This window comes from Dryobates pubescens, chromosome 28 (genome assembly GCF_014839835.1).
Source record: "Dryobates pubescens isolate bDryPub1 chromosome 28, bDryPub1.pri, whole genome shotgun sequence".
NCBI classification, from domain to species: domain Eukaryota; kingdom Metazoa; phylum Chordata; class Aves; order Piciformes; family Picidae; genus Dryobates; species Dryobates pubescens.
Window position 1 is genome coordinate 5,062,613 of NC_071639.1, and position 24,712 is coordinate 5,087,324.

Genomic DNA, 24,712 nt, shown 5'->3' on the forward strand with positions numbered 1-24,712 from the left:
GAATTACTAGAGGAAATGTGTGAGTGTGGCAAAGCAGCACATCACAGAATTACAGAATGCCAGGGGCTGGAAGGGACCTTGTAAGCTCATCCAATCCAACCCCACTACCATAGCAGGATCACCTACACTAGATCACAAAGGAATGCATCCAGGTGAGTTTTGAATATCTCCAGAGAGGGGGACTGCACAACCCCCCTGGGCAGCCTGTTCCAGGGCTCTGTCACCCTCACAGGGAAAAAAATTTTCCTCATCTTCCCATGAAACTTCCTATGCCTCAGCTTCCACAATTGCCCCTTGTGATGCCATTGGGCACGACTGAGCAGAACCTGGCTCCATCCTTTTGGGACTCACCCTTTGCATACTTATAAATATCAGGAAGAAGTTCTTCATAGAAGGAGTGATTGCCCATTGGAATGTGCTGCCCAGGGCGGTGGTGGAGTCACCCTCCCTGGAGGTGTTTAGGAAGAGACTGGATGGGGTGCTTGGTGCCATGGTTTAGTTGATTAGATGGTGTTGGATGATAGGTTGGACTTGATGGCCTCAAAGCTGGTTTATTCTATTCTATTCTATTCTATTCTATTCTATTCTATTCTATTCTATTCTATCCTATCCTATTCTATCCTATCCTATTCTACTCTACTCTATTCTATTCTATTCATTCTGTTCTATTCTATTCTATTCTATTCTATTAATTCTGTTCTATTATGTTCATTTTGTTATGTTCTATTCTATTCTATTCTATTCTATTCTATTCTATTCTATTCTATTCTATTCTATTCTATTCTATTCTATTCTATTCCATTCCATTCCAGTCTAGTCTTTTCTAGTCTAGTCTAGTCTAGTCTATTCTGTTCTAGTCTAGTCTATTCTAGTCTATTCCATTCCATTCTGTTGATGAGGTCACATACTGCTGGTCCTGTGCCTCTCCTGTGATCAGTATCATTATGCTACCTAATGACACCAATTATTTCAAAATTAAGCAGAGAATGCTGCCTGCTTCACGTATTACATTCCGATGGATTTGCTATCTGCAGCACTTCAGGGCCACTCATCCTTTCATGCATTCTCCGTCTGCCTTCAGTATTTTCTCTAGGGCTATATTTTTATTCTTTCTTTTTTTTTTACTGCTTCCTCTTTTAGTGGCGAATCTCAGGCATAAAAAATTAAAAAAAGGTCAATTTGATGCTGAAAGACGTGAGCCTGGATGCTCTAAATGGCACCCTAGACTGCAGAAGCTAATTGCTTTTCGGCAGAAGAACTCTCCTAAGTGCTCACACTGGAAAGGGGTTCATGCAAGAAGCAGGATGCGCCCCTGCTCCGCTTCCGAGCCTGCTGGGATTTGCCGAGATGAGTGATGCTGTGAAAAATAGGAATCACCTGGAGCCTGTTAATATTGTAATCAAGTGCAGGCACAATTGCTGCTGTCTTAATCCAGCCGTCTGGATGCAGCCGCTCCACTTCCAATCGCCTGCTTTAGTCGCAGGTGGATTCTTATGGAGGTGGTGAGGGGAAAAAATGCAGCCCCGTGGATGCTCCAGATGGCTGTCTGCTCTTCCATAGAATCATAGAATCAACAAGGTTGGAAAAGACCTCAAAGGTCATCAAGTCCAACCTGTCACCACAGACCTCATAACTAACTAAACCATGGCTTCAAGTGCCACGTCCAATCCCCTCTTGAACACCTCCAGGGATGGGGACTCCACCACCTCCCTAGGCAGCACATTCCAATGGCTAACAACTCTCTCTGGGAAGAACTTTCTCCTCACCTCCAGCCTAAACCTCCCCTGGCACAGCTTGAGAATGTGTTCTCTTGTTCTGGTGCTGGGTGCCTGGGAGAAGAGACCAACCCCCTCCTGGCCACAACCTCCCTTCAGGTAGTTGTAGAGAGCAAGAAGGTCTCCCCTGAGCCTCCTCTTCTCCAGGCTAAGCAACCCCAGCTCCCTCAGCCTCTCCTCACAGGGCTGCGCTCCAGGCCTCTCCCTGTCCTCGTTGCCCTTCTCTGGACACGTTCAAGTGTCTCAATGTCTTTCTTAAACTGAGGGGCCCAGAACTGGACACAGTACTCAAGGTAATGGTCTAGTGGCTTTTCATATCCACCTCAAAACTTCCCCTGAGACATATTTGGAGCTTCCAGTGATGAGCTGAGCTCTCCTAGGAGCTGTGGATGACACAGTGCCTGTTGCTCGTAAGTGTGCCAATGCTGAATGTCTTTGTAAAGTTCAGCCCAGTGTTCAGAGGTGCTCTGAGATCAAACTCCCCAGCTTAGACACTGCTCAAGCGCTGTGTACTAGCTCAGTCTCCTGGTGACAACTGTCATCTGTGGCTGTCCCTTGCCTGGAAATAGATGGGACTGATTTTATTAATCTGGAAGGACATCAACTCTTGTTAGTATCCAAGCAGAGATTATGCATCTCCCACCATCTGAGGTTGTTCCCAGCGAGTGTGCAAAAGGAAAATATCTTTGTGTGACTTTGCAAACAACTCTGTGGGTGTTGTTTTTTAGGGTTCTGGACAATGACAGGATGAGAAAGCAAAAACCACAGTCCTTTCCCTTGGTCATGATAGAATCAGAGAATGCCATGGGTTGGATGGGACCTTTAGAGGTAATTTAGTCCAAGCCCTTGCAGTGAGCAGGGACACCCCCAGCTAGACCTTCTGGTGCTCTTCTATATTGTTTTACTTAAAGTGAATCAGCACGCTTAAGGAAACCGAACAGCCACAAAAAAGGAGCATTTCAGGATAGAGAATACCATGCACTGTGGTGGGATTTTGTTCTTCCCTGACATTTAAAAGTCATAGGATTAAATGACTAATACTTCTGGTAATTTTTAGGCTCTTACAATCACAGTGAACCACCATCAGCATTTGCAAGATCAAGAAGAGCCTGGAAACGCAGTACGTTTTGCTTACAGATGTTTTACCTGCAACCAGTATCATCATTTTTAACAACACTAAGCTCTTTTACACAGCTTCACAACTCATAGAGGTGTAAATGCACAGGCAGCATTTGGAAAGGACCTGATACTTCAGAAAATGGCAATTCTGTTTGGTTCATGCAGCTTAAGTTCCTGTAAAATTCGCTGCATCGTTATATTCTGATTGGTGCAGCAGGAAGCAGTAGTCATGGCAAGAGAGAGCTAACAGCCAGGGGAAAAATCCTTTTCTTAGGGCACACAGGGACTTTAGAAACATCTTTGCAACACGCAAAGCCACTGAAACCTAAAATGCAGGTTCAGGCAGAGAAAATAATATATTTAGGAGATTAGTGCTTTTGAAGAAGAGAGCAACTCATGTAGTTCATAGCAGGAAATGCTTGCAAGGGTCCACTGCAGTCTTTGAAATGTATCTGGATTATGTATTCTATAAGGTTGGGGTCTAGCCATAGTGAAATTTCCACAGACATCTCTAAGGGAGAATCATGAAGCTGCCATTTGAAAAGGAGACAACCATCACCAGCTGATACAACAAATGCCAAGTGGCTATTTAGCAGTGTCAGCACATGCTAGAGCCACACAGGAAAAATACCTTTCCCCAACTTCTCCCACTTGGATCTAAATCTTGAGGAAACTAAATCACTTCCTAAAAGCAGGGATGGAGAAAGCAGTCTATTATTCCCTGACAGACCACAAAGTATTGTCCATATTGACAATCTGTTTTGTTTAGGCAGGTTGCAGCAGCAGTAAATCCTATTAACCTGCTCAAAGTCAAATGGAGACCTTTAGAAAACAGAACAGCTATTACATGGGGTGGTGAAGGAAGGCCATATCAAAGAAAGGTTAAATGGATGCACCAGCTATTAGATTATGCACAGTTACAACTGGGAAAGCTCCCCCAAACCTTTCTATCACCTGCTCTTGCTCTTCAGGATATTAATTATACCCCCCCCAAGTCTAACTAGCTGGCCATTCAAATAACATCCTCTGTTCTGTCAACGCTAATCTGCAAGATAAAAAATCAATTTCATGCTAACAGGAGCGCCGTGGAAAATGCTTATGTTGTACTCTGGTTTTACTAATGCACACTTCCTCTACACAAAACATATGGCATTTTGTGTGTGGAGCCCACTCTGGAGATTCACTGTAATTATGTCATGATGTGCTTATTGTTATGGATTCAGCAGCCTTGCTGCATCTCTCTACCTGCTTTGTTCAAGAGCAGCTGCTAGCTTCAAGCTGTTGCCTGCTTCCAGCAGCAGAAGCTGAATGAAGGAGTGCTTTCTAGGGAAGACATGTTTTGAAGCAGACATGCTGACAATAAACCAATTCACTGGGGAGGCATAACATTGACTGGATAAAAGTCGAGTAATCATTCTATGATAATTTACCGAAACTGGGTGCAATTTTCTTGAAAATAAAAATTCCCTCTGCTGCTGATATTGGACTTGGAGGCCTTTAACTGAGAAAAGTGTGGCATTTGCTTTTATGAAGTAGCTGATCTTTGGAGATTCATTAAACTTCATTATTTCTTCTTATGCATAAGTGACTATTAATACTTATTCACTGAATGAGAGGAATGGGAAGAATGGGACTGTCTGAAGCAAGGCTCAACAGTTCTCCTCTTTCACCTACTCTCCCTGCTCATCACGACTGAATACATCAAATCCAGCAACAAAAGCAAGCTTGGGTAAAATGGAGAATGCTGCAGATGAGACTCCCTGGCCCTGCCTTGCTTTCTGTGGCTGGTTTACAGTGTGAATCACCTACGTGTGGTCAGTTTGTACTCCTTCCAGCCTCTGTGGGAGAGAGAAGGACCAGAGAGGGTCCCTTCTCCATAGCCACTTCCCAACAAAGCACACCGAGAAAACGAGGCTATTTGAACAGCACTTTACCTAAATCAGAGACAGGGAATTGTGCCTGAGCCCCAGCTTTATTTTCCCTTTAGGGAGAATCCTCCTTTTCAGGAGCAGAGTATGTGGAAGGGGAAATAGTTAAGGAGTTAGGAAGAACAATAGGTGCGAAAAAATATCAGAGATTCCTCTGCTGTGCTCTGGTTCCACTCTTCTTGCTGGAAATGGCAGCTATTAATATTTTATTGGCTTGAACCTCTAGGGTAGATTCCAGATGTCACTACTTGATCAGTGTCTACATACAAGGAGATATATATTCTGTCGTGTCGATGTTGAATTCCCATCTATGGCAACAATTGTTACCAGCAGACAAACACTCCTGTGGTGTTGCAGATGCTTTTTCCCCCCCTCAGGTGGTGTCTATGCACACATGAGTGATTTGTTCACAGGAAAAAAAAACAGACACCCAAAAAGAAAATGCAGCAGAGGAAAAGCCCCAACATTTCATTATTCATTTGTACACACATTAAGAAATTGCTTCCATTCTATTCTGAGCACAGTGAAGGAAAGGGTTAAGTTGGCAGAGCTTGAGGATGGAGTTAAAAGAATGCTGCCTGCTGGGAAAAGAAAGTCTGCTCTCTTGGTTTTGCAAACAGGAATCACCTCATGCCAATCAGCTTCAAGCTGAAAAGCTGATGTCTCAATAGTGCTGCAGTTTAGGTGAGTGGTGCTGCTCAGGAACACGTCTTGAAAGTCCCCCCAAACACATCAGTGGTGCCTGAGTGTCAACTCTTCCTGTCCTGCACAGTGCAGGAAATAGTTAAGTTGGCAGAGCTTGAGGATAGAGTTAAAAGAATGCTGCCTGCTGGGAAAAGAAAGTCTGCTCTCTTGGTTTTGCAAACAGGAATCACCTCATGCCCATCAGCTTCAAGCAGTTAGTGAAAAGCTGATGTCTCAATAGCCCTGCAGTTTAGGTGAATGGTGCTGCTGAGGAACACATCTTGAAAGTCCCCCCAAACACATCAGTGGTGCCTGAGTGTCCACTCCTCCTGTCCAACCAGTGCTGAAGATAACATCTATTAAACAGTGCTGAGAACTGGCTGATGGCTACCGAGAATACATTCAAAGAGCAGATTACCTCTGATTTCAAGAGAGAGTCATTTTCTTCAGCTGGATGGAACAAAGATGATTTTCACTAATGAATATTGCCTGTCATTGAAAAGCTGGGCTTCAGGTGGAAGTTTCAGCAAATTTACAACAAAAAGCTATCTCTGGCCTCACACTCCTTCAACCTGCAGCACTGCAGAAGTCAGAGGACTCAGAAGAATATATCTACAGAAGGTCTTTCACACAATGTTTTGCATGCTGCATAAGCACTAAAGATACAGGATTCCCCCTTCAAGTAATTTTGCTTCCTTTACTAGGTTACAGTTCATAGTCCTGTACTGAACTTCAAGCTGCAGGGCCACAGCATGATGCAAAACATTAGCTGAGGGGAGACCTTTTCACTCTCTACCACTATCTGAATGGATATTTGAGGCTGGTGAATGTTGGTCTCTTCTACCTGGTAACAAGTGATAGAACAAGAGGAAATTACCTCAAGTTGTGCCAGGGGAGGTTTAGATTGGAAAAATTTCTTCCCTGAAAGAGCTCTCAAACATTGGAACAGGCTTCCCAGGGAGGTGGTGGAGTCACTGTCCCTGGAGGTGTTCAAAAAACATGTGGACATGGCACTTCATGACATGGTCTAAAGACTGTGGTGGTGTTGGGTTGACTGTTGGACTTGAGGATCTTAAAGGTTTTTTTCCAACCCAAATGGTTCTGTGATTCAAAATGGAAGCCATTCTAAAATGGAATGGATTAGGCTCTTTGTCCAGAATCTCTTCAAAACCAAACAAATGAAAGCTTTCAACAAAACAAGGTAAAAAAGAAACACCCAACCCTAATCCTACACCTGTGTAGAGCTGGAAAGTGTTTGCATGCAGCTCTTGTGCAATGACAGTGTCAGGAAAGGTAACAGAACTGTGCTACTAGCAGAACTGTGGAATAATTTAAATCCCAGCTGTGGGAGGAAGCGAGTGAGTAAGCCAGCACCACCAGTCAGCACAGCACCACCAGTGTCACATAGCCCCAGGACAGCCATGAGGCACTGAACCTGAGGAACCATAATCTCATTGTGGTATCGTATAACTATCTACCCTGCAGAGTCAGCCAGAATCAGAGTCCCCTGTGTGAGGGAATACATATGAGATGGTCAAAACAAATGCTCAGGAAACTCCCCTCAGGCCTCAAAGTAATGAGTCTAATGGTCAGCTCTTGGTTATCACCATTCCAATCCCCCCCTCAAGATAAAACATCTTGCCTTTGTGAGTGCAAGAGGATGTATGAGGCTTCTTCCAGGCTCAGCACATTCTACTGCTTTTTGCCTTGCATTCCATCAGGGAAATAAACCTCTCAGAGACAATCCTGTGTGCACTGGTCAGGTAACTCTGCTTATAGCTGGCTGCTCTCCACTGAGTTGGAGCAAACCTGTTTTTAGACAATCAACATATAACTTAGCTTTATATGAGCCCAGTTCATTAAGAAGGGAAGCATTTAGGGAAATGAATGAGTACAATCCTACTGACAAAGCTCCCTGCTCTTTCAAAAAGTGCTTATGCTTTGATGTGCACAACTGAGTTTTCTGCAAGGAGCAGTGAAGAAATGAAGGTAAAGTCTGAGAGAAGCAACAATGGGTAACATGTGGAGGCATTAAGAAATCTCTTCTTACACTAATCCTTCAAAACACCACTGACATATGCTCTAACAGTGCTGTCAAACAGAGAAACAGCAATCCACTGTGCTCTGAGGTGAGGTCAAAGATGCCTGAACCTGATGTTGCTCCTCTGCTAACATGGCATGACAGTGTTATTCAATTAGCACTCTACAATGATTCATGTCTCGTCCCATTGTGCTGATTTTGCCTAGTCCTGCAGTGGAAAAAAACCCCAAGTTTTCCTGAGGTGCCAATATATAGCATTAAGGATTAATTTTCTTGCAATCATTGCCAACTGTGTCCTGAGCTGCATCAAAAGATGTGTTGCCAGCAGGTCAAGGGAGGTGATTCTGCCCCTCTACTCTGGTCTGGTGAGACCCCCACCTCTAGCACTGCTCCCAACACAAAAAGGACATGGACCTGCTGGAGAGGGTCCAGAGGAGACCTCAAAGATGATCAAAGACAGGCTGAGGGATTTCAGGCTGTTCAGCCTAGAGAAGAGAAGGCTCCAGGGAGATGTTAGAGCAGCCCTCCAGTACTTGAAAGGGCCACCAGGAAAGCTAGGGAGGAACTGTATGATAGAACAAGGGACAATAGTTTTAAACTAGGGAAGGGTAGATCTAGATTACCCATTAGGAAGAAGCTATTTCCTGTGAGGGTAGTGAGACACTGGAACAGGTTGCCCAGGGAATTTGTGGATGCCTCATCCCTGTAAGTGTTTAATACCAGGCTGGATGAGGCTTCGAGAAGCCTGGTCTAGTGAGAGATGTCCCTGCCCATGGCAGGGGTGTTGGAACTAGATGATCTTTGAGGTCTAATCTAACTCAAGCCATTCCATGATTCTAGGAAGATGGTGTTGCCCTAGAGGAGAACTCTCCCTTAGTTAAGTAATATTTCTTTCCCCCCATTAGCTTCAAAGAGCTCAAATTTGATTGCAGAATCCCTTGTCTCCTTTCTCTCCCCTAAATATGCTCACCACTCCACAAGCACAGGCAGAGACAGCTGATGCACAAGGTATGTGCATGAGGCTGTGAGGAAAAGGTGGAGGCTGCTGTCAAAAGGGAGGTGGGGAAACAAATTTAGCAAGGGTAGCTCTGAGTGAGAGCTTTTATGTGTGAGATGTGCTTCCTGCACAACTGAAGACCTTTGTGTTGGTAGAAAGGAAAGTGGCATCTGGCTTCTTGCTGCAAATAGATGCACTAGATGCCAGTTTTGGTCAGGACAAAGGAGTTGAAGACTGGAAAATTAAAGATGCAGTGTTAGTTTCCTGCTCCATTTGAGGGTCAGACATTTTGCAAGAGCTGGGGCTCTTTTATTAGCAGCAAGCAGATCTGATCTCTATCTTCTTTTTCTTTTCAGTCTATCACATTGTATGTATTTTCAGCACAGGAATGGGATATGCTGCTTTATTAGGAGAACCTACAGCCTGGTGACACTTTCTAAAAGATAAGTATTATCCATCTGAACTCAGTGAAGGCCTTTAATAGAGTACAAGTTCTTAGATTGCTCCTTGGCCTGAATCTTTGCAGCTCTGACAAAAGGACCTGCCAGTTTACTTTTAGCATTTCAATCTGTACAAGCCAGGGCTTGACTTATTTTTTAATGTATTTCACTCATGCACAGCTTGAGAGCCACAGAAACACCCTTTTACTGTTTGCTTCATTTCTAATGATGTCATTAGTTAATCACAGAGTCACCAAGGTTGGAAGAGACCTCAAAGATCACCAAGTCCAACCTGTCACCACAGACCTCATGACTAAACCACAGCACCAAGGGCTACGTCCAATCCCTTCTTGAACACCTCCAGGGATGAGGACTCCACCACCTCCCTGGGCAGCACATTCCAATGCCTAACAACTCTTTCTGGGAAGGACTTTCTCCTCACCTCAAACCTAAACTTCCCCTGGCACAACTTGAGACTGTGTCCTCTTGTTCTGGTGCTGGTTGCCTAGGAGATGAGACCAAGCCCCTCCTGGCTACAATCTCCTTTACTCTCTCCTGCACTGATTGCCAGCCTTGGCTCTTCTGTCCCTTCTCCTATCCTGCAGCCTGTCCTGCTGCTACATCTACCCACTTTACACCCACTGCTCACTTCTTTAAGTCCTGCTCTCTCATTTGCTTATGTCTCTGGAGGAGCTGCAAGTCTCTTTCTCTGCTCAGGTCTCATCAATATCTTCCCTAAAAAAAAAAAAGAGGAACAAACAAAGCCCACAAAAAACCCAACCCAACCCAACCAACTCAATCAAAAAGACCAGTCATGAGGTCTGTGGTGACAGCTTGGACTCGATGGTCTTAGAGGTCTCTTCCAACCTTAGTGACACTGTGATACTGTGACCCAACACCAACCAAAACAAACCCCCAACAATTAAAAGGCAAATAGATAGAAGAGAATGACTTTACTTTTCCCTTGCAGAAGGCTTATTTCCCTTTCCTGCTCTAACAGCAGCAGCTTGATAAGCTTTCTGTTCCTTTAACCTCTGCTGCCCTGCTGATTCCCTCTTGATCTCTCACTCAGTGCATCTCAGATTCAGAGGAGCATCCTGCCTCTATGTGTTCCACATTCTTGTCCTTGCCCCTGACCAATGCCTCAGTCTAGACTGGGCCCATCTGGAAGACTACTGCAGAGATCATTTGCCACAGCTTGCTTTCTCCCTTCATTTTTTCTCCTTAGTTTCTTCCAGTGAACTTCAACTGCTCCACTCACCGGCAAAGCTTGTCCCACCTGACTTGTCCCCTCCTGTCACTATGAGAGTACACCACTGATGAGCCACCAGCTTTATGTCAGTGATGAATTTCAAACATTCACACACTTTCCTCTTTTGCTGCATTTTAGGAGGAGGCAATGCAAAGTCTGCTCATTACTCTGCTTCACAGCCCTTTGTAGGGCTTTGCTAGCAAGCCATGAAAAAGCTGTCAGTGATCAAACAGAAGGTGCACTGAAACTGCAAACTAGCATTCCCTCTCTGTTTTCCTGTCTTTCTCCTCTTTTCTGTCTTTGTGGATTGACTGGCTTGTGTTACACTTTGAAAGTTAGCTCTTTTTGGACTGGAACTGCTGCTATGCTTTGCAATCATGGCGTCCACAGCACTGCTGGGGGCTTTTAAGTGATAGACTGATAGAAAAAGGTTTGAACATCTGGGTTTAAAGCACAAATAGGCAGTCCAGTAAAAAAATAATCCTATGGGAACAGGTGATTGCTCAGAGTATGTGGAGTCTCCTTCCCTGGAGACTTTCCAAACCCACTTGGGTTCCTGTGCAGCCTGCTCTGTGTGACCCTGCTGCAGCAGAGTGGTCGGGCTAGCTGATCTCCAGAGGTCCCTTCCAACCCCCAGCACTCTGTGATTTTGTGATTACTCAGTCCCCTCATCCCTCCACACGGGCATGAGACTGTTTAATGTCACCTGTGCTATGCTAACAGGAAGGTTTTTAAGAGTACCCAATTCTAATTATTATTAATCCTTGGGAGAAGCAGGGAACGTTAATGCCATTCTACTGTTCCAAGTGCTTAAATACATACACAGACCACCTTTCTGCAATATTTGATTACCTGGCAGTGTTTAATGGAATTATCCTGGCAACATCTTCCTGAAATATTTAAGAACCATTGTTTATACAGCACAGAGAGTAATTAGCGTGAATTAAGCACTCTGCCAAAGGTCATCCTCTAAGTCTGCAGCAAAGCAGAGATTTGGAAGCTGGCATCCTTACTGCCTAAGTGTATTATTGCATCTTAATAACACAGTTATGCTTTGTGATGTTTTAAATCAAGCTGACAGCATCAGAGCTGGGAAGGTAGTCTGCATGCACGCAGGATTCCAACCAGCACACATTTCCAGTAACTGCTATGGGTGGATAATTGCATATTACACATTTTAAAGCATGAAATAATAATTGTAATGATTGCAATGAAGCAATGACTGCATGAGGTATAAATACAGGAAGGAACGGCTGGGAGTTGCAACTAATGTGCAGCACATAAAAGCCAGCGGGCAGGATCACAATGGCAATGGTCAATATTTCTGTGCAATGGGTTAGTTAGGGGCTTATTTATTTTGTGTGTGTTTTGCCATCAATAATGTAGGTGCAGGGCACTGAAAAAAAATGGTTTTTCCCTACTGGTCTTACTGGAATAATATGAGACAGTTCATCTTAGATAACTAAACCAGAACCTGGCTAAGGTGATGCCTTCACGTGAGCCTTATTCCCATAACTCGGGCACTTAGTCCCAGGAAAATCAATAGGCTTGGGAGTGGGTAAGCGAGGGGGCAAAAAGACAAGCATGATAAATACTTATTTAATCCTGCTTTGGCAAATAGATGTGTAATTCTGGCACACTTATCTCCAAGGCTGATCTTTTGATTTGCATATTTTCAAAGTTTTAATCTCCAAATGGATTTCAATTTGTCGACTTCTGCAAGAAGAGCCTTGTGGGAGCTCGGGGCAGGTCATGCATAAGCAAGAAGGGAAATAAAGGAGATGTAGAGAATCAGAGCTCCACTTCTGTATGAAATGCAATTACCATCATTAGAGTTTCCTTTTTACCATAGAAAGGCCTCACTGTACTAGGTGCCACCCACATTTACAGGCTGCTTGGGGGATCCAAGAGCTCTCGGTCTACGTGAATGGTATCATAGTATCAGTCAGGGTTGGAAGGGACCACAAGGATCATCTAGTTCCAACCCCCCTAGACCAGGCTGGCCAGAGCCTCATCCAGCCTGCTCTTAAACACCTCCAGGGACAGGGCCCCAACCACCTCCCTGGACAGCCCATTCCAGGGCTTCACCACTCTCATGGGGAAGAACTTCCTCCTCACCTCCAGCCTGAATCTCCCCACCTCCAGCTTCATTCCATTCCCCCTAGTCCTATCACTACCTGAGAGCCTGAGAAGTCCCTCCCCAGCCTTCTTGTAGCCCCCTTCAGATACTGGAAGGCCACAATTAGGTCCCCTTGGAGCCTTCTCTTCTCCAGACTGAACAGCCCCAACTCTTTCAGTCTGTCCTCATAGGAGAGGTGCTGCAGCCCTCTGATCATGTAAATGTCATGTAAACTGAGTGTGAACATTTTAGGCATGCTTTCATCTCTGCAACACTTGGGAAGAGGCACAGAGAGAGGAAATAACATTCCCAAGAATGGAGAGGGTCCAGAGGAGGACCACAAAAGTGATCAGAAGGCTGGAGTATGAAGCCTATGAAGACAGGTTGGGAGAGTTGGGCTTGTTCAGCCTGGAGAAGAGAAGGCACAAGGCCATACAGCAGCCTTCTAGTACCTGAAAGGGACCTACAAGAAAGCTGGGGGGGCACTGCTTACAAAGGCTTGTGGTGGCAGGATGAGAGGGAATGGTTTTAAATTAGAGCAGGGCAGAATGAGATAGGACATTAGGAAGAGGGTTTTTTACTATGAGGGTGGTAGAGATGAGTGTTGGTCTCTTTTCCCTAGTGTCGAGTGATAGGACAGGAGGAAACGGCCTCAAGTTACATCAGGGGAGATTTAAGTTGGGTATTAAGAAAAACTTCTGAGCTGCAAGAGTGGTCAGGTACTGGAACAGGCTGCCCAGGGAGGTGGTAGGGTCACCATCCCTGGAGAGGTTCAAAAAATCTTGTAAACATGGCACACTGGCACATGGTTTGATGGCCATGGCAGTGTTAGGTTGATGGACTCAACAATCTTAGAGGTCTTGTATAATAAAAACTATTCCACAATTCCCTGTTCCTAACCTCAGCTCTGCAAATATTATACAGAATTTCATAAACCAGCAGCAAATCAAATCTCCATTAGTACCACTGACCTCATTCTTTACCTGGAATGATTCTCTCCAGAGACCTGTAATTTAAATATATATATCCTAGATAACCCAGGAGTCCTGAAAATGAAATAGCTTCTCTGATGTAAGCAGCAAGAATCAATAACCATTATGTGCATAAGGAGACTTTAATGTATGAAGCACATAGGTATCCAAGTCATACCACCACCAGACCAGTTCATTTGCATGATATGCAGGCATCAAGGACAGGCAGAGCTGTGTTCCTTGGAGAAAACTTGGGGTGGTCCAGCTGCCCAAGATGCTCTGGGTGCTCAAGGTTCTTGTGCTCAAGGCACTGAGGTGATGGAATGTATCCAGAGGACACCAAAGCTGGTGAAGGGTCTGAAGCATTTATCCCTGGAGGTGTTCAAGAGGGGACTGGATGTGGCACTTGGTGCCATGGCTTAGTAGTCATGAGGCCATGGGTGACAGGTTGATGATCTTTGAAGTCTCTTCCAATCTTATTGATTCTATGATTCTATTCTGTGATTCTAAGTGCTCTATGTCATGGGACAAAGGAGTGACTGGCTGATTTGCAGCCCCTGTTCTCACTGGGGGTTACTCCAGCCCAGCTTTCCATAAATAAATGCTAAATACTCAAATTTGGATAATCCTTGTTTAATCAGAGCTTCTGCCCCCACACACTAGTTCTCAATATTTACCCATTTTGAAGATTTTTTTCTAAACCACTAGCATTCAGTTAGTCAAAGTATAGAAACCATCAAACTGAATATTCCATTACTTCTATTCTTCTATTACTTTAACACATCTAAGTGCCGGGTTCTACACATTGGCCACAACAACCCCATGCAGTGCTACAGGCTGGGGTCAGAGTGGCTGGAGAGCAGCCAAGAAGAGAGGGACCTAGGGGTACTGGTTGATAGTAGGCTGAATATGAGCCAGCAGTGTGCCCAGGTGGCCAAGAAGGCCAATGGCATCCTGGTTTGTATCAGGAACAGCGTGGCCAGCAGGAGCAGGGAGGTCATTCTGCCCTGTACTCAGCACTGGTTAGGCCACACCTTGAGTCCTGTGTCCAGTTCTGGGCCTCTCAGTTTAGGAAGGAGGTTGACTTGCTGGAAGGTGTCCAGAGAAGGGCAAGGAGGCTGGGGAGGGGTCTGGAGCACAGCCCTGTGAGGAGAGGCTGAGGGAGCTGGGGTTGCTTAGCCTGCAGAAGAGGAGGCTCAGGGAAGACCTCATGGCTCTCTACAACTACCTGAAGGGAGGTTGTGGCCAGGAGGGAGTTGGTCTCTTCTCCCAAGCAACCAGCACTAGAACAAGAGGACACAGTCTCAAGCTGCACCAGGGGAAGTTTAGGCTCCAGGTGAGGAGAAAGTTCTTCACTGAGAGCCATTAGAATGTGCTTCCCAGGGAGGTGCTGGAGTCAGCATCCCTGGAGGTGTTCAAGAGGGGATTGGATGTGGCACTTGGTGCCATGGTCTGGTCATGAGGTCTGTGGTGACAGGTTGGACTTGATCTTTGAGGTCTTTTCCAACCTTGGTGATTCTGTGATTCTGTGATGTCCCTGCTGACTGCAGAGAAATTTGGCCAAGATGACTTTTGAGGGTCAGTTCCAACCTGACTAATTTTGTGATGCTGTAATTCTGTTTGTTTCTGGGACATGTTCCTCCAAAGAGGTACGGCCTCATAGACACCCTGAGTATTCTATAGCTCCTCACCACTCTACCTTGAAATCTTCCACAGCCCACCTTGAGACTTGTTTTTGAGAAAGTATAAACCATGAGGGGTTTTATAGCTTTTATCTCAGCTGTCATAGTCTTTCCACTAAGTAATCCACAGCAAATATCACATCTAGGGGAAGCCTCACCATCTGTAGCTTACTGGCAAGCTGTACAAAATACACTCAGTATAATGTTTTCAATGTCTGATATAAGTGAAGATGAGTACCTTGTAACTTTTTATCAGTAGGCAGTGGAAAACACCCTTAAAACCATGCTGTAGTGCCAACAGTCAGTGAAAAAGTCCAGATGAACATTATTAGTGTGAACACACAAATCCAAGCAGAAAGCAAGTCACCAATTTGGAGCTTGCAGCTTGTAGTTTTACAGTTAAAGTGCAAGATCCACTTAAGTGCCTGTAAAAGAAAATTGAAAGGAAAGATTCATTCCTTTCTGCTAGCTGGAAATAAATCTGATCTAAGGCTTGGGTTTGTTGAAAAGTAGTTTGCTGAGAACCAAGCAATATCTGTTCTTTTCACTTGGTGGTATGTGCCACTGAGCAGTGCCAGGGAGTTCCACTATTTCTCACAACATTTAGAACAGAACAGAACAGAACAGAACAGAACAGAATAGAATAGAATAGAATAGACCAGGTTGGAAGAGAACTTCAAGATCATCACATCCAACTCATCACCCAACACCATCTAATCAACTAAACCATGGCACCAAGCACTCCATCAAGTCTCCTTCTAAACACCTCCAATGATGGCAACTCCACCACCTCCCTGGGCAGCACATTTTAATGGCAAATCACTCTCTCTATGAAAAATTTCTTCCTAACATCCAGTCTAAACCTCCTCTGGTGCAGACTGTGTCCTCTTGTTCTGGTGCTGGTTGCCTGGGAGAAGAGACCAACCCCCTCCTGGCTACAACCTCCCTTCAGGGAGTTGGAGAGAGCAAGAAGGTCTCCCCTGAGCCTCCTCTTCTCCAGGCTAAGAATGGTCCAGGCTGGAAGGGACCTCCAAAAGTCATCCAGTCTGACCTCCCCAGAGTCAGCAGGGACATCCCCAGCTAGATCAGGTTCCCCAGGACCTCATTGAGCCTCACCTTGTATATCTCCAGGGAAGAAGCCCCAGCCACCTCCCTGGACAACCTACTCCAGTGTTCCACCACCCTCACAGTAAAGAACTTCTTCCTGATCACCAATCTAAATCTGCTCTTTTCTAGTATGAAGCCCTTGCCCTTGTCCTGTCACTGCACAAGACATTGCCCCTTGTCCTGTCACTGTCCTGTTACATTAGAAATAATTATGCCAGCATTTCTGTGCTCACAGTGGAAATGTGAAAATGATGCAAGCAGTAAAGTTTCAAGCAGCAGGTTTGGAAAATCGACCCTTACTTACAGCATGTAGCTCTTTACCCAACATCCTACATAACACAAATGGAAATATAAACCCAGTTGTAGTTGGCTGTAGTTAATGGATTGCCAATAGTTTGTTTCCTCTGAATCATTCCTCTGGTTTGCAGAGCCTGACCTTATCTAGAAACACAGCTCCATGTAGACACAGACACACAGAAAGCCTTGCTGCATCAGGAACAGAACTGAGCTTGAATTAGATCTTCCTTGACTTTTGTGCTCATCAGTCATTACATGCATAAAAATAAGTCAAAAGAATAAGCCTGGGTATCTCCTTTGGAGGGCTTTGGGTATAAAGACTCTAGAGAGGGACCTGGATAGCCTGGATTGATGGGCCAAGGGCCATGATGTAAGGGTCAATGTTAAGTCCAGGTCTTGCGCTTGCATCACAACCCCATGAATGCTCCAGGTTTGGGGCAGAGTGTCTGGAAAGCTGCCCAGCAGAGAAAGACCTGAGGGTGCTGGTTGACAGCTGGCTGAATATGTGCCAGCACATGCCCAGATGGCCAGCATCCTGGCCTGGATCAGCAACAGGACTAGTGAGGTGAACATGCCCCAACACTTGGCACTGTTGAGGCTGCTCTCAGCTCCTGCATTCCAATCTGGGTTCTTCACTACAAGGACACTGAGGTACTGCAGTGGTCCAAAACATATCTGTGTAGTAACAGTTACATTTGCAGTTGTACACAACTCCACCTGGGCATAATAAACATAGGTATATCCCTAGAGCAAACATCAAAATGCAGCTTGTCCTTCAGTGTAATTAATTCAGCATTTTAGCTCATCTTTCCACCTAGGGCTGAGACAACACAAAGCAAAATGATTGCTACAGGTAAATATGGTTGAAACCCCTACCCATTTCCCTCAGAATAAGCTGTTTTCATTCCTTACACATTTTCTGCAGTGTAACAGTGGATTCTTATCCTCCTAAAAAGGTTTAAGATTTCTGGGTTTGGCTTTCAACCAAGTACTTTATTTTGTTCTTTTGAGAAGAACCTTTCCCATTCTCCTTTGCTGCATATTGATGACTATGGGTAAAGGCAAACTGATCAGTTTTGAGTCCTGTGAACCATTTTTGAGTCAGGGATTCTATTTTTTGCTCTTTACTCCTTCATGTTGGCTTTTCTTTTATATTCCATTTGGTTTTCACAGTGTGGTGGGTTGAAGTTTCCCCCCAGCATTAACTTTCAGCCAAACCAACTCAGTTACAGCTGTATATAGCTGTAGCATAGCAGTTATAGCTGCAACTCCTTATTATGTACAACTTATATCATAGAATTGTCAGGGTTGGAAGGGACCTCAAGGATCAGCCAGTTCCACCCCCCCTGCCATGGGCAGGGACACCTCACACTACAGCAGGTTGCTCACAGCCACATCCAGCCTGGCCTCAAACACCTCCACAGATGAGGCTTCTGCCACTTCTCTGGGCAACCTGTTCCAGTCTCTAACCACCTTCATGGTGAAGAACTTCTTCCTAACATCCAATCTGAATCTACCCATTTCTATTTTTGTTCCATTCCCCCTGGTCCTATAGTTTAGATTGAATGTAACCTGCCACAAATCATTAGTGGCATGGTCAATGGTCAGAATGGAGGTCAGGCAAACATAGTGTGTCCTGTCAGCAGTTCTCACAGCAATAAACATACAGGTTGGAGCTTTTTATGTACAGGTGTCTTGAATCAGCTGTGAGACACCAGAGTTTCATACCAAAACTGACACTTGGGAGTGAGGCATTGTGAACAAATGCCATCACGCTCCACCGTTCTGGCCATGATGTTCTGCTCATGATGTTCTGCAAGAAGCAACCTAGAAAAGGTGATGGAAATGAAGCAATCTGCAAACACTTACTGCAAGGAAGATCTGAAGAGAACTGTGAGCCACTTCTATGTACTGATATTCCAGCAAACACCCCGAGACAGTGATGTAACGATGGTCCTCTGGTGCCCAGTCTGGTGCTGGGGTTACTGAGGTCACGGTGCATCCTGGCCCATTCTCCATCCACCAGGAGCGATGCATTGAGATATTAAAGGTCAGGATGAGATCTGTTTCCTGCAAAAGAACAAGTGAAGGGTTTATGTGCTGGGACTGGACTCTGGTATCAAACACCTCAGCAAGGGATTTCACAGGATGCATGAAGAAGCCAAGAGCAGTGATAAAAGTGCACATGAAAGTGAGTGGAGCTTGCCTGCAGCAAGCACAAGGAGCTGTACCTTGGCAGAAAGAATTGCTTTGGAGCAGAAGAATAACCCTGCAAGCCAGGATCTGTTGCTAGATATTATGGTTGCCTAGAGTACAGCAGCCATGCTTATAATGCTTATTTATAATACTGATCAATACTTAAAGGGTGGGTGTCAGGAGGATGTGACCAGCCTGCCCAGTGACAGATGAGAGGTAAGAGGTAGTACCATGGTTTAGCTGATTAGATGGTGCTGGGTGGCAGGTTGGACTTGATGATCTCAAAGGTCTTTTCCAACCTGCTTAATTCTGTATTCTGTAATGGGCACAAGCTGGAACATAGGAACTTCCACCTAATGTGGTGGAACTTCACTTTGAGGGTGGCAGAGCACTGGAACAGGCTTCCCAGAGAGGTTGTGGAGTCTCCATCTCTGGAGGCATTCAAAACCTGCCTGGACACTGCCCTGTGCAAGCTGCTCTAGGTGAACCTGCTCTGGCAGTGGGGTTGGACTGGATGGTTTCCAGAGGTCCCTTCCAACCCCTACCATTCTGTGATGGTCATTTCTCTTACACTGCTCATTTTCCTGTGGAAACCCTAAGTATTGATGGGCATCCACATTCACACAGCAACCTTCCTCTGCTCAGTTCCTAAAATCATAGCCCATGCTTTGGTGGTTTGATGTTCCAAATTATACAAGAGGCCTTGAGAGAAATCAGACTTCCTAGAACTTAATACATGTTGGGGTCATCTGCAAGGAGTTTTGTCTCATGGACAAGGGGAAGAACACCTACTGAAATATTGGTGAAGATGTAGAAAAAGGATTCATTTTATTTGATCATTTTATTTTATTTTCAAATTTTAGCTATTTCTTGTATTTTATAGTTTTTTATTATTTTCATATGATTATTATATTTTTTTATTTTACTATTTTATTTATGAATTTATGTTGGTTTGGTTTACTTTGGTTCATAATCAGAGGGCTGGAGCACCTCTCCTGTGAAGACAGAGTGAGAGAGTTAGGGTTATTCAATCTGGAGATGAGAAGGCTCCAAGGAGACCTTATTGTGGCTTTTCAGTATCTTAAGGGGGCCTACAAGAAAGCTGGGGAGGGACTTTATAGGGTGCTAGGTAGAATCATTGAATTGTTAGGGGTGGAAGGGACCTCAAGGATCACCTAGTTCTAACGCTCCTGCCATGGGCAGGTAATGATAGGACTGGGGGGAATGGAACAAAACTAGAGATGGGTAGATTGAGATTGGATGTTAGGAAGAAGTTCTTCCCCAGGAGGGTGGTGAGACACTGGCACAGGTTGCCCAGGGAAGAGGTAGAAGCCTCATGCCTGGAGTTTTTTGCAGCCAGGCTGGATGTGGCTGTGAGCAGCCTGATTTAGTGTGAGGTGTCCCTGCCCATGGCAGGGGGGTTGGAACTGGGTGGTCCTTGAGGTCCCTTCCAACCCTAACAATTCTATGATGAGATAATTATTCTTTTACATGCAAAACCTCTGTAATGCCTCTCACAGCTTTCTAACTTGCTAGGAGTCTGTAAGGAAGGAGCTGGTGAACGTTGCCTTGCGAACAGCCGCTTAGCTTGTTGAAAGGAAGGGCAGAGACCTGCAGCCTTCCGCTCCCATGCAGCCAGTGCAGTGGTGTAACTCATCAGCTGTGCCTTCCATTAAGACTGCACTTATAAATAGTTCATAAAGGATTAATAAATGATTAATATACATCATAAACAATACTATGGAGAGGGCTTTCATAAATTACACTTGGTTGCACATTACTTGAGGGTGTAATATGTAGTTAGAACAAACCTATGGACTTTGTGGGTTCTGTAATAGCCTACAGTGTTTACCAACCCTTTGTAAATAATTTATGAGTGTAACCTCATTGTAAAGTGTGACTATCCAGTTTGTGTGCACATGTGCTCAGTCATGCAAGACAAAAAATGTGCTTTTAAGCAATGTCTTTGCAGAGCCAAACTCTCCCCACATCTAACCTACATTTTTTCCCCCCCAGCCTGTTGATGACATTAATAATTAAGATTCTCATAAAGATTTCAAAATATAACAATTTAATTAGGTTTACTGTGCCAAAAGGAATAGAAATGCCATTCTGGAGCAGATATGTTGCGTCTACATTACCCTCCCTTCAAAAAGAGACATTTTTACAGTCCTAGTTATTTCCCCTCAGTTTAGGAAAGATGTTGAGTTGCTGGAAGGTGTCCAGAGAAGGGCAACAAAGCTGGGGAGGGGTTTGGAGCACAGCCCTGTGAGGAGAGGCTGAGGGAGCTGGGGTTGCTTAGCCTGGAGAAGAGGAGGCTCAGGGGAGACCTTCTTGCTCTCTACAACTCTCTGAAGGGAGGCTGTAGCCAGGTGAGGGTTGGTCTCTTCTCCCAGGCACCCAGCACCAGAACAAGAGGACACAGTCTCAAGCTGTGCCAGGGGAAGTTTAGGCTGGAGGTGAGGAAGAAATTCTTCATAGAAAGAGAGATTGGCCACTGGAATGTGCTGCCCAGGGAGGTGGTGGAGTCAGCATCACTGGAGGTGTTTAAGAAGAGCCTGGATGAGGCACTTGGTGCCATGGTTTAGTTGATTAGATGGTGTTGGGTGATAGGTTGGACTCAATGATCTCAAAGGGGCTGGAGCTAGATAATCCTTGAGGTCCCTTCCAACCCTAACAATTCTGTGATTCTCTGAATACTATTATTTTTTTTCTGGAGTCAGGAGTGCTACAGCCCCTCAGTATCACACTGGCCTTCTCTGCTGGTGTTAGCTGAAGAATGGGTATCTTTGGAGCAACTTTGCTTAAAGTAATAGATTCATTCCTGAGCGACTTGACTGGAATCCATCATGTTATTATCAGAAGACCTTTAAGCCATTGTAGTTACCATGGAGAAATGTTAACCTCTGGTCTCTTATCAGAGACACAGAATGGATGAATAGGACTCATTGTCTGGCTCTATTTTATCATTCCCAATACCTCCAGAAGAATTGTGAGGGACTGAAAACACTTTACAAAGCACAGGCAAGGGATGAAAAATGTATTTCTTGAAAGAGAAAGGGCTAAACTGTCTTGCAGGAGCTGAGTATTTGTTATGCATCTGCCAGAGGAAGTTAAAAAGAATCCTCAGGAGCTAAACATGAAAATCAAAACTGGGCTCTGTGGTTAGAACATCATTGCTCAAGAGACAGTTGTGTTTGCTCACAAATAATGCATCAACCCAAAGCTTTACAGGTTAAAAGCACAACTGAATTCCCAAGTTGCACAAAAATTACAATCACACATTAGAACATTTATGATTACACCTGTAAATAAAGCTTCACCAAGTCCAGCTTCCTTCCAACCCTTCCTTTATCGCCAGGTGATTTTTCTGAACTGATTTGTTGCATTTAGAAAATTCCCTTGTCCTCAAATTGTCTTTTGCCAGGTAAATTGCAGGCTGTGATAGGGACTGAACCATAGAATAATAGAATCAAAGAAGGCACTGGGTTGGAAGGGTCATCTAGTCAACCCCCCTGTAGTGAGAAGGGATATCCTCATCTAGACCAGATTGCTCAGAGCCCTGGCAAACCTGACCTTGAATGTCTCCAGGGATGGGGCCTCCAAAACCTCCCTGAGCAACCTGTTCAGCGTTGCACCACCCTCATTGTAAAGAGTTTCCTCCTAATGTCCAATCTAAATCCACCCTGCTCTAGTTTTTTTCAGAGAAGAGCAGAGCAGAGAGGCAGAACCACCTCTCCTGATCTGCTGGCCATGCTGCTTCTGATGCAGCCCAGGATGTGATTGCCCTTCTGGGCTGCAAGTGCCTACTGCAGAACCACCTCTCCTGATCTGCTGGCCATGCTGCTTCTGATGCAGCCCAGCATGTGATTACTCTTCTGGGCTGCAAGTGCCTACTGCAGAATCACCTTTCCTGATCTGCTGGCCATGCTGCTTCTGATGCAGCCCAGGATGTGATTGCCCTTCTGGGCTGCAAGTGCCTACTGCAGAACCACCTCTCCTGATCTGCTGGCCATGCTGCTTCTGATGCAGCCCAGCATGTGATTACTCTTCTGGGCTGCAAGTGCCTACTGCAGAATCACCTTTCCTGATCTGCTGGCCATGCTGCTTCTGATGCAGCCCAGGATGTGATTGCCCTTCTGGGCTGCAAGTGCCTACTGCAGAACCACCTCTCCTGATCTGCTGGCCATGCTGCTTCTGATGCAGCCCAGCATGTGATTACTCTTCTGGGCTGCAAGTGCCTACTGCAGAATCACCTCTCCTGATCTGCTGGCCATGCTGCTTCTGATGCAGCCCAGGATGTGATTGCCCTTCTGGGCTGCAAGTGCCTACTGCAGAACCACCTCTCCTGGTCTGCTGGCCATGCTGCTTCTGATGCAGCCCAGGATGTGATTGCCCTTCTGGGCTGTAAGTGCCTACTGCAGAACCACCTCTCCTGGTCTGCTGGCCATGCTGCTTCTGATGCAGCCCAGGATGTGATTGCTCTTCTGGGCTGCAAGTGCCTGCTGCAGGCTCATGTCCAGTTTCTCATCCACCAGTACCCCCAAGTCCTTTCCCACAGGGCTGTTCTCTATCTTCATTATCCTCTCCTAAACTGTATTGATAATGAGGAGTGTTCTGACCCAACTGCATGACCTTGCACTTGGCATTGTTGAACCTTGTGAGGTTCACCTGGGCCCACTTTTCCAGCCTGTCCACACCCCTCTGGATGATATTCCATCCCTCTGGCATGTTGACCACACCTTCCAGCTTACTGTCATCTGCAAACTTGCTGAGTGTGCACTCAGTCCCATTGGCTACATAATAATAAGCTTGTCTTGCTCAGGAATAGCCTCTTGGTGCTTGCCAGTAAAAAATTAACAGATCTTGAACAGATCTATATTCTATTTCCATCTCTGAGTAATCAGCAAAATGCTATGTTGCTTCCTCTGCTCATAAAATAGACCTGGTGCCTATTCCAGAAATGTTACATTCCTCAATTCTTTGTAACAGTAGACACAAATAAATCCTACTAAAGCTCCCAATTCAGATCTTAAAGAACTTTGACTAATGTGGTTGAGAAGGCTTTCAAGGAATGTAGCTATTAGATATTGTAATTGTAGCTATTAGATATTATAATTACAGCTATTAGATATTAAACCAATTATAAGGCAAGATAAACTTCAGAAAGCAAAAAAGAGTGAAGCAGACATGAAATCTGGTTCTGGTAAGGTTAGACAGCACTGGCTCAGGTCAAACTTGACTGGAATGAGAATGAAATCAGGTTTTGACAAGCCAGTGTGTTAGTTAGACCCTCCAAATTCCTAAGGCCAAAATAGGTGGGGTAAGAACAAAAGCAGAAGAAACCTATTCACTGCAAGGTCACAGAATCAGGAAGTCACAGAGTTATGGGGGTTGTAAAGGACCTCTGGAAATCATCTAGTCCAACCATCCTGCTAAAGCAGGTTGCACAGGAATGGGTCCAAGTGGGTTTTGAAAGCCTCCAGAGTATGAGAATCTACAGCCTCTCTGAACAGCCTGGTCCAGGGCTCCAGCACCCTCACAGGAAAGAAGTTTCTCCTTAGATTCAAGGGAAACCTCCTGTTTTCTAGTTTGTACCTACTGCCCCTTGTCCTATCCACTGGGCACCACTGGGCTCCATCCTCATGACCTCCACACTTCAGATATTTATATGCATTTGAAAGACATCTGCAGAGTGAAATGTTCTTAGGTGTAAACTGTTAAGGGCTTTGAATTGCCTACAACCTTCAAATCATTCCCCTGTATCCCACTGTATTAGCAGAGCATCTCCCATTGCTTACTAGTGAAGGCCACCTGGCTTTTACTTCCCAGTAAGAAAACTGCCAAGGACTTGAATCTCCTTGTAGAAGTGGGAAAGCTGAGGAGGGGATGATGCATCTGTCACAGCTGGAAGGTGTCCAGAGAAGGGCAACAAAGCTGGTGAGGGGTTTAGAACACAAGCCCTATGAGGAGAGACTGAGACAGCTGGGGTTGCTTAGCCTGGAGAAGAGGAGGCTCAGGGGAGACCTTATTGCTCTCTACAACTACCTGAAGGAAGGTTGTAGACAGGTGGGGGTTGGTCTCTTCTCCCAGGCAACCAGCAC

General features: G+C 45.1%; 1 protein-coding gene across 2 annotated transcripts in view; it reads right to left on the reverse strand.

The window, feature by feature from the left end:
* The window catches only part of NKAIN2 (sodium/potassium transporting ATPase interacting 2), a 575,343-nt gene that overhangs the window by 66,664 nt on the left and 483,967 nt on the right, over positions 1-24,712 (reverse strand). For both annotated transcript variants that reach the window (XM_054173996.1, XM_054173995.1), the window contains exon 4: positions 18,282-18,482. In XM_054173996.1, the coding sequence (XP_054029971.1) occupies positions 18,282-18,482 (201 nt within the window). The remainder of the gene's footprint in view (positions 1-18,281; positions 18,483-24,712) is intronic.